This window comes from Chiloscyllium plagiosum, chromosome 44, assembly GCF_004010195.1.
Source record: "Chiloscyllium plagiosum isolate BGI_BamShark_2017 chromosome 44, ASM401019v2, whole genome shotgun sequence".
NCBI lineage: Eukaryota > Metazoa > Chordata > Chondrichthyes > Orectolobiformes > Hemiscylliidae > Chiloscyllium > Chiloscyllium plagiosum.
Genome location: NC_057753.1, coordinates 14,748,333 through 14,763,303, shown reverse-complemented (window position 1 = coordinate 14,763,303; position 14,971 = coordinate 14,748,333). Strand labels below are relative to the sequence as shown.

General features: G+C 47.1%; 1 protein-coding gene across 2 annotated transcripts; it reads right to left on the bottom strand.

The window, feature by feature from the left end:
- Window positions 1-5,959: 5,959 nt before the first annotated feature.
- LOC122543597 (oocyte zinc finger protein XlCOF6.1-like) lies at window positions 5,960-10,411 on the bottom strand. 2 transcript variants are annotated; one of them, XM_043682420.1, is made up of 2 exons: window positions 10,080-10,411; window positions 5,960-7,925 (listed from the first exon to the last, which is right to left on the bottom strand). In XM_043682420.1, exon 2 carries the CDS (start codon window positions 7,841-7,843, stop codon window positions 6,563-6,565), a length of 1,281 nt encoding a protein of 426 aa, XP_043538355.1. In that variant the 5' UTR covers window positions 7,844-7,925; window positions 10,080-10,411; the 3' UTR covers window positions 5,960-6,562. The 2 variants fall into 2 exon arrangements, with proteins under 2 accessions (XP_043538355.1, XP_043538356.1); XM_043682421.1 differs by lacking the exon at window positions 10,080-10,411 and adding an exon at window positions 8,436-8,637.
- Window positions 10,412-14,971: the final 4,560 nt, after the last annotated feature.

The following is a 14,971-nucleotide window of genomic DNA, read 5'->3' as shown; positions in this document are numbered from 1 at the left end:
CTTTGCTGATAGTGACCACAATTTGGTATATTCATTTTAGTGATGGAAAGGGATAGGTATATAGCACAGGGCAAGAGCTATAGCTGGGGGAAACACAATGATGTGATTAGGCAAGATATAGGATGGGGAAAGAAACTGCAGGGGATGGGCACAACTGAAATGTGGAGCTTATTCAAGGAACGGCTACTGTGTGTCCTTGGAAAGTATGTACCCGTCAGGCAGGAAGGAAGTGGTTGAGTGTGGGAGCCGTGGTTTACTAAGGAAGGTAAATCTCTTGTCAAGAGGAAGGAGGAGGATTATATAAAGATGAGACATGAAGGCTCAGTTAGGGCAGGAAAGACCTAAAGAGAGAGAGAGCTAAGGAGGGGGGACGTGAGAAGTTGTTGGCAGATAGGATCAAGGAAAACCCTAAGGCTTTCTCTAGGTATATCAGGAATAAAAGAATGACGAGAGTAAGATTAGGGCCAATCAAGGACAGTAGTGGGAAGTTGTGCATGCAGTCAGAGATGGGAGAAGCGCTAAATGAATATTTTTGTCGGTATTCACACTGGAAAAAGACAGTGTTGTCGAGGAGAATACTGAGATACAGCCTACTCGACTAGATGGGATTGAGGCTCACAGGAGGTGTTATCTATTTGCACACTTTCCAGAATTGCTAAGTCCCCTGGGCTGCATGGGAAGCCAGGGAGGAGATTGCAGAGCCTTTGGCTTTGATTGTTGTCATCATTGTCTGCAGGAATAGTGCCAGATAGCAAATGCTGTCCCCTTGTTCAAGAAGGGAAGTAGGGACAACCCTGGTAATTATAGACCAATGAGCCTTATTTTGGATGTGGGTAAATTATTGGAAAGGGTTATAAGAGATAGCATTTATAATCATCTGGAAAGGAATAAGTTGATTAGGGATAGTCAGCACGGTTTTGTGAAGGGTGGGTCATTCCTCACAAACCTTATTGAATTCTTTGAGAAGGTGACTAAACAGATGGATGTGGGTAAAGAGGTTGATGTGGTGTATGTGGTTTTCAGTAAGGCCTTTGATAAGGTTCCCCACAGTAGCTATTGCACAAAATACAAAGGGATGGGTAGGAGGGTGATTTAGCGGTTTGGATCAGAAATTGGCGAGCTGAAATAAGACAGAGGGTGGTGCTTGATGGGAGATATTCATCCTGGAGTTCAGTTACTTGTGGTGTACCACGAGGGTCTGTTTTGGGTCCACTGCTGTTTGTCATTTTTATAAATGACCTGGATGAGGGCATAGAAGGACAGGTCAGTAAATTTGCGTATGACACTAAGGTCAGTAGACGAAAGTGAGGACTGCAGATACAGGATGATGAGCTTTTGCCCGAAACGTTGACTCAGGTCGGTAGAGTTGTGGATAGTCCCAAACGATATTGTGGGTTTTACAGATGGATAGAGATAAGCTGCAGAGCTGGGCTGAGGGGTGGCAAAGGGAGTTTAATGTGGAAAGGTGTGAGGTGATTCACTTTGGAAGGAGTAACAAGAATGCAGAGTACTGGGCTAATGGTAAGTAGTGTAGATGAACAGAGAGATCTCGGTGTCCATGCACATAGATCCCTGAAAGTTGCCACCCAAGTTGTTGGGGTGGCTAACAAGGCATACGGTGTGGTAACTTTTATTGGGAGAGGGATTGAGTTTCAGAGCCATGAGGTCACACTGCAGCTGTACAAAACTCTGGTGCAGCCCCATTTGGAGTATTGCGTACAGTTCTGGTCACCGCATTATAGGAAGGATGTGGAAGCATTGCAAAGGGTTCAGAGGAGATTTACTAGGATGTTGCCTGGTATGGAGGGAAGGTCTTATAAGGAAAGGCTGAGGGACTTGAGGCTGTTTCGTTCGAGAGAAGGTTGAGAGGTGATTTTATAGAGACATATAAGATAATCAGAGTTTAGATAGGGTGGATAGTGAGAGCCTTTTTCCTCGGATGGTGATGGCGAGCACAAGGGGAGATCGCTTTAAACTGAGGGGTGATAGATATCGGACAGATGTCAGAGGTAGTTTCTTTACTCAGGGAATAGTAGGGGGCGTGGAACATCCTGCCTGCAACAGGAGTAGACTCGCCAACTTTAAGGGCGTTTAAATGGGCATTGGAGAGGCACATGGACGAGAATGGGATAGTGTAGGTTAGATGGGCTTCAGATCGGTTTCACAGGTTGGCCCAACATTGAGGGCTGAAGGGCCTGTACAGCGCTGGAATGTTCTAGAACCAAAACAATGAGCATTACCCCCTCGAGAGGAAATGAGTCCGTGACTAAATACAAAGGCAAGTGTTTCTCAACCCATTCGCAGGTTTAATCTGAATTTTGTCTCACTGATTATTACACGTTATTTATAAAATTATAATGCAGACAGCATACTCCAAAACCAGGAATCCACTCAGTTAAATGGCAGGTATTCCAGTGCTCCTACAGTGATTATTAAAATTAAAAGATCATTGGAAATAAGAGCAGGAGAAGGACATTTGCCTCCTTGAGCCAGCTCTGCTTATCGATAAGGTCATGGTTGACCTGGGCTCAGCATTGCTTTCCTTCCCGTCCCACATAACTCTCAACTCCCTCAATCAAGACCCTGTCCAACTCAGCCTTGGATATGTTCAGTGGCCCAACCTCCACTGCTTTCTGGGAAAGAGAGAATTCCCCAGACTCCTCATCCTCACAAGGTAGTGAAGTTCATCCTCCTCTCCAACAGAGAGGCCTGCGTGGAGTGGAGAAGATACTTACACTGTAAGGAGAGACCAGGATCCGAGGGCATTGCCTCAGAGTGAAGGGACGACCCTTTAAGACCGACATGAGGAGAAATCTCTTCAGCCAGAGGGTGGGCTCCTCTGTGGAACTCATTGCCACAGAGGGCTGTGGAGGCCAAGTCATCAAGTGTCCTGAAGGTAGAGATAGGTAGGTTCTCGATTAGTAAGGGGGATCGAGGGTTACAGGGAGAAAGCAGAGAATGAAGTTGAGAAACATCTCAGTGGGCCAAATGGCGTAATTCCGCTGCTGGGCTGTGTGGTCCTTAACGATTTCGGCGAGAGAACTAACACACTTTGACCAAGTGTGTAAATGAGGGTAGAGCCGAGAGTGTGGTGCTGGAAAAGCACGGCAGGAGAATCCAAGTTTCGGGCATCAGCCCCTCATCAGGAACAGAGATGATGTAGTTTGTACGGATTTCAGCAAGGCCTTTTCCAAGGAGCCACGTGGGAAACTGGTAAAAGGTAGTAGCTCATGGGATCCAAGGTAACTCGTCAAGTTGGATCCAAAAATTGGTTTAGTGGCAGGGGCCAGACGGCGGTGATAGAAGACTGGGCCCCTCATTGTTTGTGATATTCATAAATGGTGCAGATGAGAATGTTGGGGGGAGGTGATGAGTACGTTTGTGGATAAGTGGTTGGCAGTGATGAGGGACACCTTAGATTGCAGGAGGGTATAGTTGAGTTGGTCAGATTTAACCCTGATAAATGTGAGGCCATGCAGTTTGGAAGAACAACAAGACAAGGGAATACTCAACGAAAGGCAGGACACGGGGAAATTCAGAGGAACGGTGGGATCTTGGGGGAGCCTGTCCACCGATCCCTGAAGGTGGCAGGGCAGGTTGATAGTGGAATGACAAAGATATATACAGGACGCCCGCCTTTATCAGTGAACGTATAGATGACAGGAGCATGGAGGGTACACTGGACCTGTGCAGAACTTGGGTTAGGTCACAGCTGAAGTACTGTGTGCAGTTTCTGGTCTCCACACTATGGCAAGGATGTGATTGTACTGGAGGTGGGAGGGGCGGCAGAGGGGATTCACTAGGATGCTGCCTACGATGGCACAATTTAGTTATGAAGAGAGGCTGAATAAACTCAGGATGTTTTCTTTAGAACATGATTTGGAGGTGCCGGTGTTGGACTGGGGTGTACAAGGTTAAAAATCACACAACACCAGGTTATAGTCCAACAGGTTTAATTGGAAGCATCGGCTTTCAGAGCTCTGCTCCTTCAAACAAGACTTCTCTCTCCACAGGACCTCCAACCAACACTACACACCATGTATAGTGACATTTTCTTCCTCTGGACCCATGGCGAGGAGTCACTGAAACAACTCCACAGTGATATCAACGAGTTTCATCCCAGCATCAAACTTACCATGGACTACTCTTTAGTTATCAGTCTCATTCTTGGACACGTGCATCTCCATTAAGGATGGGCGCCTCACTCTACTGCAAACCCACCGATAACCTCACAATACTACACTTCTCCAGCTTCCACCCAAAATCTACTAAAACAGCCATCCCCTGTGGAGAAGTCCTACGCATACACAGGATCTATTCAGATGAAAGACGATTACCTGAAGGAGTAGTGCTCCGAAAGCTAGTGCTTCCTAGTAAACCTGTCGGACTATAACCTGGGGATTGTGTGATTTTGTTTTAACCTTCTTTACAGCAGAGAAGGTAGAAGGAGATTCTGATTGAGGTGTATAAGATTATGAAGTGGGGGGGGGCAGACAGGGTGGAGAGAAAGCAGCTGCACCCCTTCATCCGAAGGTCAAGACCAAGGGGCACACTTTTAAAACGAAGGGGACGAGGTTTCGAGGGAATTTGAGGAAGATCTGTTTTCACCCAGAGGGTAATGGGAATCTGGAACACATTCCCTGGGAGGGTTGTTGAGGTTGGAAACCTCACAACCTTTAAAAAAACGCTTAGATGAACTTTTGAAGTGTCCCGACATTCAGCACTATGGACCTAGTGCTGGAAAGTAGGACTGGTGTAGGCAGAAGTGTAACATAAAGCTGGGTGGGATGGTGAACTGTGAAGTATAGTCCAGGGAATTACAGACCAGTCAGTCTTCTGTTAGTGCTGGGTAAACTACTGGCCCAGGATTCTGAGAGACAGGATTTATGATTACTTGGAAAACCATAGTTTGATTAGAGACAGTCAGCATGGCTTTGTGAGGGGCAGGTCATGCCTCACAAGCCTGATTGAATCCTTTGAGAATGTGACAAAACACATTGATGAAGGCAGAGCTGTGGATGTGATGCACATGGATCTTTGCAATGCATTGGATAATGTTTCCGATTGTAGGCTCATTCAGAAAGTAAGGAGCGTGGGATACAGGGAAATTTGGCTGCCTGGATACAGAATTAGCTGGCCATTAGAAGACAAAGGGTGATGGCAGATGGAAAGTATTCAGCCTTGAGCTATGTAACCTGTGGTGTTCTGCAGGGATCTGTTCTGGGACCTCTGCTCTTTATGATTTTTATAAAGGACTAGGATAAGGAATTGGAAGGGTGGGTTAGTAGGTTTGCCAATGACATGAAGGTTGGTGGTGTTGTTGATAGTGTGGAGGGCTGTGGAGCTTGAAATGAGACACTGACAGGATATAGAACTGGGCTGAGTGTGGCAGATGGAGTTTAACCTGGTATAGAGAAGTCATTCACTTTGGAAGGTTGAATTTGAATGCAGAACACAGGGTTAAAGGCAGGGTTCTTGGCAGTGTGGAGGAACAGAGGGATCTTGGGGTCCATGTCCATAGATCCCTGAATGTTGCCACCCAAGTTGGTAGGGTTGTGTAGAAGGCGTATGGTGTGTCGCCTTTCATTAGCAGGGGAATTGAGTTTAAGAGCTGTGAGGTTATGCTGCAGCTCTATAGAGCCCTGGTTAGAGCACACTTGGTATATTGTGTTCAGTTATGGTCGCCTCATTACAGGAAGGATGCGCAAGCTTTCGAGATGGTACGGAGGAGATGTACCAAGATGCTGCCTGGACTGGAGGGCATGTCTTATAATGAAAGGTTGAGAGAGCTAGGGATTTTCTCATTGGAGCAAAGAAGGATGAGAGGTGACGTGATAGAGGTGTATAAGACGATTAGGAGGCATAGATAAAGTGGATAGCCAGAGGCTTTTTCCCAGGGCAGGAATGTCTATCACAACAGGGTATAATTTTAAGGTGATTAGAGGAAGGTTTAGGGGAGATGTCAGAGGTAGGCTCTTTACTCAGACAGTGGTGGGTGCCAGCAGTGGTAGTCGAGTCAGATACATTAGGGACAGTTAAGTGACTCTTGGCTCGGCACATGGAAGTTAGGCAAAAGTGAGGACTGCAGATGCTGGAGATTAGAGTCGAGATTAGAGGGGTGCTGGAAAAGCATCCGAGGAGCAGGAACATTGACGTTTCAGACAGGAGCCCTTCATCCCTTAGTACAAAGGAGGGTATGTAGGTCAGTCTAATCTTAGAGCAGGATAGAAGGCTGGCACAACATGGAGGGCAGAAGGGTCTGTACTGTGCTGTACTGAACATACTGAAGGGGGGGTAGCTGGAAAAACCAGCGAGATGGAGAAAGGAGCAGCAGGATAGGGTGATGGGTGCTTGATGGAGAGAATGGAACGAGGCTCAAGTGGTGAAGAACTGTGTCCTCAGACCAATTGAGCCAAATGACCTGTGCTGTCGCGTTCATGTGACACCGTGAGAGATTCAATGAAGGGAACCATCAGCTGAACAGGCTGCAACCCAAAGGAACAACACGGGAAATTCACCCAGTACTTTTTACTTCAGGCCAGCTACCATTCAGGGTCACATGCTAGGAAGCAGGGTGAACCCGCTGGTGCCTCAGCAAGTGGGAGGACCGAATGAAGCCCTTCCCGCACACGGAGCAAGTGAACGGTCTCTCGTCTGTGTGGACCCGTTGGTGTCTCAGCAGGTGGGACGAGTCCGTAAAACCCTTCCCGCACTCGGAGCAGGCGAACGGTCGCACTGCAGTGTGATAGCGCTGGTGTATCACCAGGCTGTTGGTGCTTTTAAAACACTTCCCGCAGGTCGAACAGGGGAACGGTCTCTCGTCGGTGTGGACCTGCTGGTGGGTCAGTAGTTTGGAGGACCGAATGAATCCCTTCCCGCACACAGAGCAGGTGAACGGCCTCTCGCCAGTGTGGATGCGCTGGTGGGTCAGCAGGTTGGAGGATTGGGTGAAGCCTTTCCCACACACCGAGCAGGTGAACGGCCTCTCCCCGGTGTGGACCCGCTGGTGGGTCAGGAGGGCGGACGACCGAGCGAACCCTTTTCCGCACACAGAGCAGGTAAACGGCTTCTCCCCGGTGTGGACCCGCTGGTGTGTTTCCAGGTTGGAAGCCTGGGCAAACTCCTTCCCGCAGTCCGGGCAGGCGAACGGCCTCTCCCCCGTGTGGACCCGCTGGTGGGTCAGCAGGTTGGAGGTGCGGGCAAACTTCCTGCCACACGCGGGGCAGGCGAACGGCCTCTCGCCAACTCCCTGCAGCTGATGTCTCCTCTGCTTCGGGTTGCGTTTATCAGAACTCTGAAACGCTCGTGCGTTGCTGTGAAACTGCTGGTGCCTCAGGAGGGAAGACGATCGAGTGAACTCTTTCCCGCAAGAGGAGCACTCGAGGAGCGGCTGAACGGAGTGGCTCTTCCAGTGCCTCTGCAGGTCAGATAGCTGAGTGAATCCCTTCCCACACACCGAGCAGGAGAAAGGCCTCTGCCCAGTCTGTCGGCATTGGTCTCGCTTTGCCTCCTGCGGGCTCTTGGAGCCCTTGGCACGGTCAGAACATTTCCACGGTGTCTTGTCGCAGTGAACCCACTTGTGTGCCTGTCGGTGGGAGGGATAGGACAAACCCTTCCCACATGCACAGTAGGTAAACCCACTCTCCTCAGCGGCAGGACGCTGACCATCTTCCAACACGGACAGTGTGCTGAATCCTGTCTCGCCGTCCCCACCTTCCCCTGGGTCCTCCTCGCTGTGACAGTGCACGTGTCTCTCCAGGTCAGGTGAAAGGATGATGCTGAGACCACACACGGTACAAGTGTGTGGTTTGTCCACCGGTCGGTCACTGCTTTCTCCTTCCATGTGCAAACACCGACAATATTGAGATCCCAGTGAAACTCGCTACTGGATCAGATCTTAAAGGGAGGCCTCGTATGTAAAACCCCTGTAAAATGAATGGAGAAGCAGAAAGATGGAACACAATTACTTTGCAGCCAATTTTCTCTCCGAAGAATAATAAAATGGCTTTCTATGAGCGCGTTGGCAGGAAGCGGAGAGTCTGCGGTGGGGGGAGGGGAAGATTAAGCACAGATAGAGGAGTGGAGATGGAAGCAGACCGTTGTGAAATTGGCCGTGATTGTAAATGAAGACATTCATGATTTAGGAAGCAGATCATGTGACTGCTGCACTAGGGTCAAGGGGAGGGGATGGCGCATTGGTAATGACACTTGACTAATTATCTGAAACCCCAGGCTAATGCTCTGAGGACATGGACTCAAATCACTGACTGTGGAGTAGAAAGCCAAATGTACTGATAACACAAAGAATAATGGCTTTGAAAGCAATCGAAAGGTACATATGAGTTAGGACCGGACATTTAGCTCTTCAAGCCTGTTCTGCCATTCAATAATATTAATCCATGATCTCACCCATCCATCAACATCCATCCACTTACTTGTTTGTCAAGAATCTATGTAATTCTGCCTTACGATAGTTCAAAGTCTTCTTTACCATTACCATTTCCTCTTCCTATTTGTTTTAGATTGTCAACTCTTTATTTTGAAACAGTGATCCCTCGTTCTAGAATGTCCTTCAAGGGAAAACATCCTTTACAGAAGTAGCAGGAAAAGCTCAGTAGGTCTGACAGCATCTGTGAAGAGAAATCAGAGTTGACGTTTTGCATCCAGAGACCCTTCCTCAGAAAGGACCTGAAATGTTAACTTTGATTTCTCTTCATAGATGCTGCCAGACCTGCTGAGCTTTCCAGCGACTTCTGTCTTTGTTTCTGACCTACAGGATCTGCAGTTTTTTTTTCTTTTCACATCTACCCTGACAAGATTTGGAGCGGCTGGGGTGGATAAAGTTAAAAATCACACAACACCAGGTTATAGTCCAACAGGTTTTTTTTAAGATTAGCCCAACAAGTCCACACCGACCCTCTGAAGAGTAACCCACCCATACACATTTCCCTCTGACTGATGCACCTAACACTATGGACAATTTAGCATAGCCAATTCACCTGACCTGCACATCATTGGACTGTGGGAGGAAACAGGAGCACCCGGAGATACCCTCACAGACATGGGAAGAATGTGCAAACTCCACACAGACAGTCACCGAAGGTCAGAATTGAACCTGGGACTCTGGTGCTGTGAGGCAGCAGTGCTGACCACTAAGCCACCATATCGGAATAATTGCCACTATATTCCACTTTAGAAATAGAACTAGTCTGACTCAAGATAGGGATTCAGAGAGACTTAAATCTCACACCTTTAATGCATTGTCTGAGCTGTGTTGGCACCTTTTGTTATAAAACCTGAAGTTGTCTTGAAAATTTGACTTAAAAGAAGTTCTGGGATTTACATATTGAAGAACCGAAACTAGTAAAACCATTCTAAAAGATGAAGGACTTAATCTCAGTTTGTTCAATCTATCATTTCAGCTGCATGACACTGTAATCTTTTGCAATAAATGCTGTGTCTTATGATCCTGCTTCACAACCACTTGATGAAGAAGCAGCGCTTCGAAAGCTAGTGCCTCCAAATAAACCTATTGTTGTGTGATGTTTAACCCTGACTAGAGTCCTCATCAGTTTGACTCTTACCCATCTAAACCACAGCCCTAATCTATTCAATCGCAGAAACACCCGCCAATTCCAGTCTCGAGTAGGCTTCCAACGGCGTTTACATCCTTCCATGAAGAAGGTGACCCGTGACCCACAATAGTAGGGCAGGCTCAAGGAAGCTGAACGGCCTTGCTGCTGTTCCTGGTGCTGGCTGGTCTGCAGCATCCCGGGGAGCTCAGCTGAGAAACTTCCCTTGCCGGTCGGGTGGTTGGTCAGCCACTGGCGGGAGATGGGCCCCCACAAGGGCGGCTGGGCCATCCCACAAAGCTCCGCGCGGCAGAAAGGACTCTATTTGTTCCATGGGGAGAGACGCGCATGCGCAGACTGGCCCCAGACACCCCCCCCCACCCAGCCCAAGAAGAGCTGATAAGAGATCCTTGGCAGAAAGTGACCCTTCCGAGGGGGAGGGGTGTCAACATCGGAGAGAATAGGAGCGGGCGATACAATAAAAAATGAAAGAAAGAAAAGACGAACCGATCATCCGGAAGCTTTCCCTCCCGGTGGAACCAAACCGGAGCCGCCTCGGTTCCAGGGCCAAGCCACGTGACCTTCCCATCAAGGGGGCGGGACTGTCAGCTGATCAACATGTGTCCAGACCAATAGGCAGCTCCGATCTCCCTTGGCGGACCAATGGTCGTCCAACCAATCGGAGGGCCCATGTGCGGCCACCTCCTCCCACTCCTGGGAGTCTTTGAGGTGGAGCTGAGGCCATTCATCCCATCGATTTCGCTCTGCTATGCAACCACTGAACTGGTAGCCCTTGATGTTTTTTTCTGCCACTGCCCTGTCCCTTCATTCCCTTACTGACCCTGGACCATTCGCCTCGAGGTGGGTTGGTCGTGGGAAATGCAGGGTTACAGGGATAGGGGAGGGGAAATGGAGGTCTGTGTGGGATGCTCTTTGGAGTGTCAGTATGAAACCGTTGGGCCGAATGGCCTTTTCCCACAGTGTAGGGAACCTCTGATTCTATGATGAAGAGTCATCGCGACTCGAAACATTAGCTTGCTCTCTCTCTCTCCATGGATGCATGTCTGACCCGGTGTGATCTTCAGCTTTTTAAAATTGTTTTCACAAGACAGATCGTCCGTGTGAGAATCTGATAACAACTTCCCAGATCGGGCTGTGGTTACCACCCGGCCAAGGATGGACAAGACATTCGCCGTCGTTGTGGAAATTTGGGAGGTGCTGAAAATGTGTTGCTGGAGAAGCGCAGCAGGTCAGGCAGCATCCAGGGAACAGGGGAAACGACGTTTCGGGCATAAGCCCTTCTTCAGGAATCTCACTTTCTCCTCAAATATTTGGGAGGTGCACCATAGCCCCATCTCCTGAATGCTGCCCAGACCTTTGGGAAAGAAATAGACCATTTAAACCCTTATCTGTTGGAACAGACTCTGGGAGACTGCCTGCAAAACCTCTTCCTGAGTGGGGGAGAACAATCACACCATCTGTCCTCTACAGTGCTCTTGTGAAGTCCCAAAGAGACATTTTGTGTTCTTGTGAATTTGATGATCTGCTATCCAGAACATGGGTCACAGAATCCCTAATGTGCAAGTACAAGCTATTTGACCCATCAATTCTGCACCGACCCTCCAAAGGGCATCCTACCCAGGTCCACTTCATTCCATAACCCACATTTCCTATGGCTAACCCATCTAACCTGCACATCCCTGGATACAATGGGCAGTTTAGCATGTCCAATCCACCAAGACAGCACATCTTCAGACTCTGGAAGGAATCCAGAGGAAACCCAAGCAAACACAGAGAGAAGATGGGTATGCTTTTGTTTGTAAGTTCAAAGCCTGGGACATGGTATTATCTAGCTAAATAAATAAGTAACTATTTGACTAATTCGATGAATAAGGGTAGACCCTGGGTAAAAGACCCTTGTCATTCACCTTATCTATGTCCCTTATGATTTTATAAAGCTCATTAAGGTCACCCTTTAACCTCCTGTGCTCCAGTGGAAAAAAAAATCCAAGCCTTTCCAGTCTCAAACCTCCATTCTCGGCAAAATTCTGGTAAATCTTTTCTGACCCCTGTCCAGTTTAATGATATCATTCCTACAAATGAACGATCAGAACTGGATACAGTACTCCAAAAGAGGCCTCACCCATGTTCTATGCAAGCTCAACAAAGTGTCCCAACACCTGTACTCAAAAGTCTGAGCAATGAGGACAAGGAGACTAAACACCTTAATCACCCCATCTACCTGTGATGCAAACTTCAAAGATATATGTACCTGAAGCCTGAGGTCTCTCTGTTCTAAAACACTACTTATGCCTCTATCATAGGTAGGGCCTACTTTAGGGCCCTATCAGTCCTTGTCTTCCAAATTCATAACCTCCACCATGAAAAGGAGATGGCCAGCTGATACATGGGAACACTATCACCTGCAAACTCCCATTCAACCCACACACCGTCCTCACTCAGATTTCTTCACTGTTGCTGGGCCAAAGTCTTTAAATCCCCTCCCCAATGCCATTGTCTATCAATGTACACCAAATGGACTACAGCATTTCAATAAGGCAGCTCACTATCACCTTCTCCTGGGAAATTATGAATGGCCACAAATGCAGTAACCCACAGAGGTATTAGGGTTACAGTTTCAGGATTTTAACCCCACCACTATGAAGGAACGGTGATATAATTCCAAATCAGCATGGTCAGTGGCAGAGAGTGGAACTTGCAGGTTGTGGTGTTCCTCAGTAGCTGTTGCTCCCTGTTTTTCAGAGTGGTGGAGTTTGTAACAACTGCTCTTGAAGAAGTCACGGAGGAAGTCAATGTTTCAGGTGTTGGATTGTATATCAATGAAGTACAGCTGCTTCATCCTGGATGATGTTGACCCTCCCCAGTGCTACTGGAGCTGAATCCATCCAAGCAGGTGTAGAGTATTCCCCCATCACACTCCAGGTTCGGGACTTGTATATTGTAGAAAAGTTTGGAGAGTCAAGATACGAGTCACTAATTGCAGTGTTCTTGTCCTACGAATTCTGGTGTAGCCACAATTTTTATGTATCTGCCCTTTACAGTTACCCTTTGCAGATCAGCAACTCTTCATTAGAACAGATAACACTGAAAAAGTGGGATTTATGCTGAAGATGAGATGGGGTTAGTGGAAGGGAGAGGTAAGCCGGTCAGTGAACATGTAGACCAGAGAGAGAAAGAGAGAGATATGAAAGGGGCAGGCAAACAAGGGGATTATTGACAATAGGCCAAGACAGAAGGGAGCTGAATAAGTGATAATGAGAGCTGAGAGCAGGAAAGAATGGGTTGGCTGTACTGAAAACAACCCGTGTCATGACAGGACCAGGGGGTGGAGATGGGTAGAAAGCATGGAAGGACAAAATCAGACTCTAAAGTTATTCAACTCCATGTTGAGTCCAAGTAGAAAATGACTTGTTGTTTGTTGAGCTGGCACTAAGGGTCACTGGAACACTGCAGCAGGCCTGTGACAGAAATGTTGGTGTGGGAACATGGCATGTAACTGGAGCTCCACCTTTTTTGTCCTGATTGGTAAAAGCTACCAATCCTCAGGTTGCTGCTTTTTCTGGTCATTTTATATGATTCCTCTTTGGATCTAATACTGACCCTCATTTCTTGTGGAAGCTATGGCTGAGCTGTCTTTTCTCTATTATTTTTGTACCAGACAGGAATGAATGATTATTGTAATTCATGCACAAGTTGTTTAAATATTTATCATTAATTCTCCACTATCAAATTTTTCAGTAAAGTTCTTCAATCTGTTCTTGCCAGTTTGCAATTTATACCCTTGTATTTCCCTTCAATATAGAATCAGGACCATAGTTTCAGATTCGACTACTTTACTTTCCACATTAATGAAAAATTGTATTATGGTTCTCTTCCCCAAGGGATCCCGTGCAACAAGCTTATTAATTATTTCTTTTTTTTAAGTGCAAAGGAGGTCGAGAGTAAGAACAGGGATATTTTGCAATGACTGTACAGGGCATTGGTGAGACCACACCTGGAGAACTGTGCACAGTTTGATCTCATCTAGGGAGGGATGGACTTGCAGTTGGAGCAGGGCAGGGAAGGTTCACTCAGCTGATTTCTGTGATGAAGGTAGTTTAGTTCTGAGGAAAGGTTGAGCAGGTTGGGTATTGAAGTTGAGAAGAATGAGTGGTGATCTTCACGAAACCAATAAGATTCTGAGGGGGTTTGGCAGTATCGACTGATGGTCAGAAGATGTTTGACTGTCCTAGGGGATCACAGCTTAAAACTGAAGTGTTTGTTCGTTTAAGTTGAAGATAACGATGAATTTCATCATGCAGTGAGATGACGAGTCTGTGGAATTCTCTCTCCCAGAAAGCAGTGAAGGTTGGGCCACTGAACATATTCAAGGCTGATTGAGGGAGTTGAGAGTTATGCCCGACAGAAAGGAAAGCAATGCTGAGCCCACAACCAGGTCAACCACGACCTTATTGAAAAGTGGAGCTGGCTCAAGGAGGCAAATGTCCTTCTCCTGCTCTTATTTCCAATGATCTTTTAATTTAAATAATCACTGTAGAAGGAGCACTGGAATACCTGCCATTTAAATGAGTGGATTCCTGGTTATGGAACACAATAATGTTGTATGTGTATAGAATCATGTAATGTTACAATACGGAGGTCATTCAGCACGGTGCAGAAAGAGCTACCCAGCTGGTCCCATTCTCCAGCCCTACTCCTGCACCTCTCTAAATTCATCACTTTTAAGTATATATCCAAGTCTCTTTTAAAACATCCTGAAAGAGAATAAGGAGAGAGTAAAAAGGGAAAACCCAAGGAAAGTAGCAGAATACTACAGAAAGTAGCAGAATAGAAAATAAACTTGTGCAAGCAGTAGGTGGTAGTGCTGAGTGAAATACATCCATATAAGGAAATAGTTAGTGCATGCTTTGACAATCTCACAGCAGTGGCAGAGAAAGGGAACAATCTAACTGAAGGAGTAGCTGTTACTTGTGTTGGGCAAGATGGCCATGCTATATTGATCCCTAGACCATGGGTTATTGGCATCACACAGTACATCAGTTAGGAACAGGAATACAGGACGTGGAGGACAAATGGGGAAAACAGATTAGCCGTGCAAAGAAAGAAGGGAATCGGAAGGTCTGGTGAAAACGTGAAAACCACAATTGGGAACTGACAAGAAATTGATTGATGTGGTGCTTAATTTATACTGACGTTGCATGTAACAGCCTCAGGTCCCTCAGCCTTTCCTCAGAAGACCTTCCCTCCATAACAGGAAACATCATGGTAAATCTCCTCTGCACCCTTTCCTCGGCTTCCACATCCTTCCTGTAATGCGGTGACCAGAATTGTACGCAATACTCCAAGTGCGGCCGCACCAGAGATTTGTACAGCTGCAC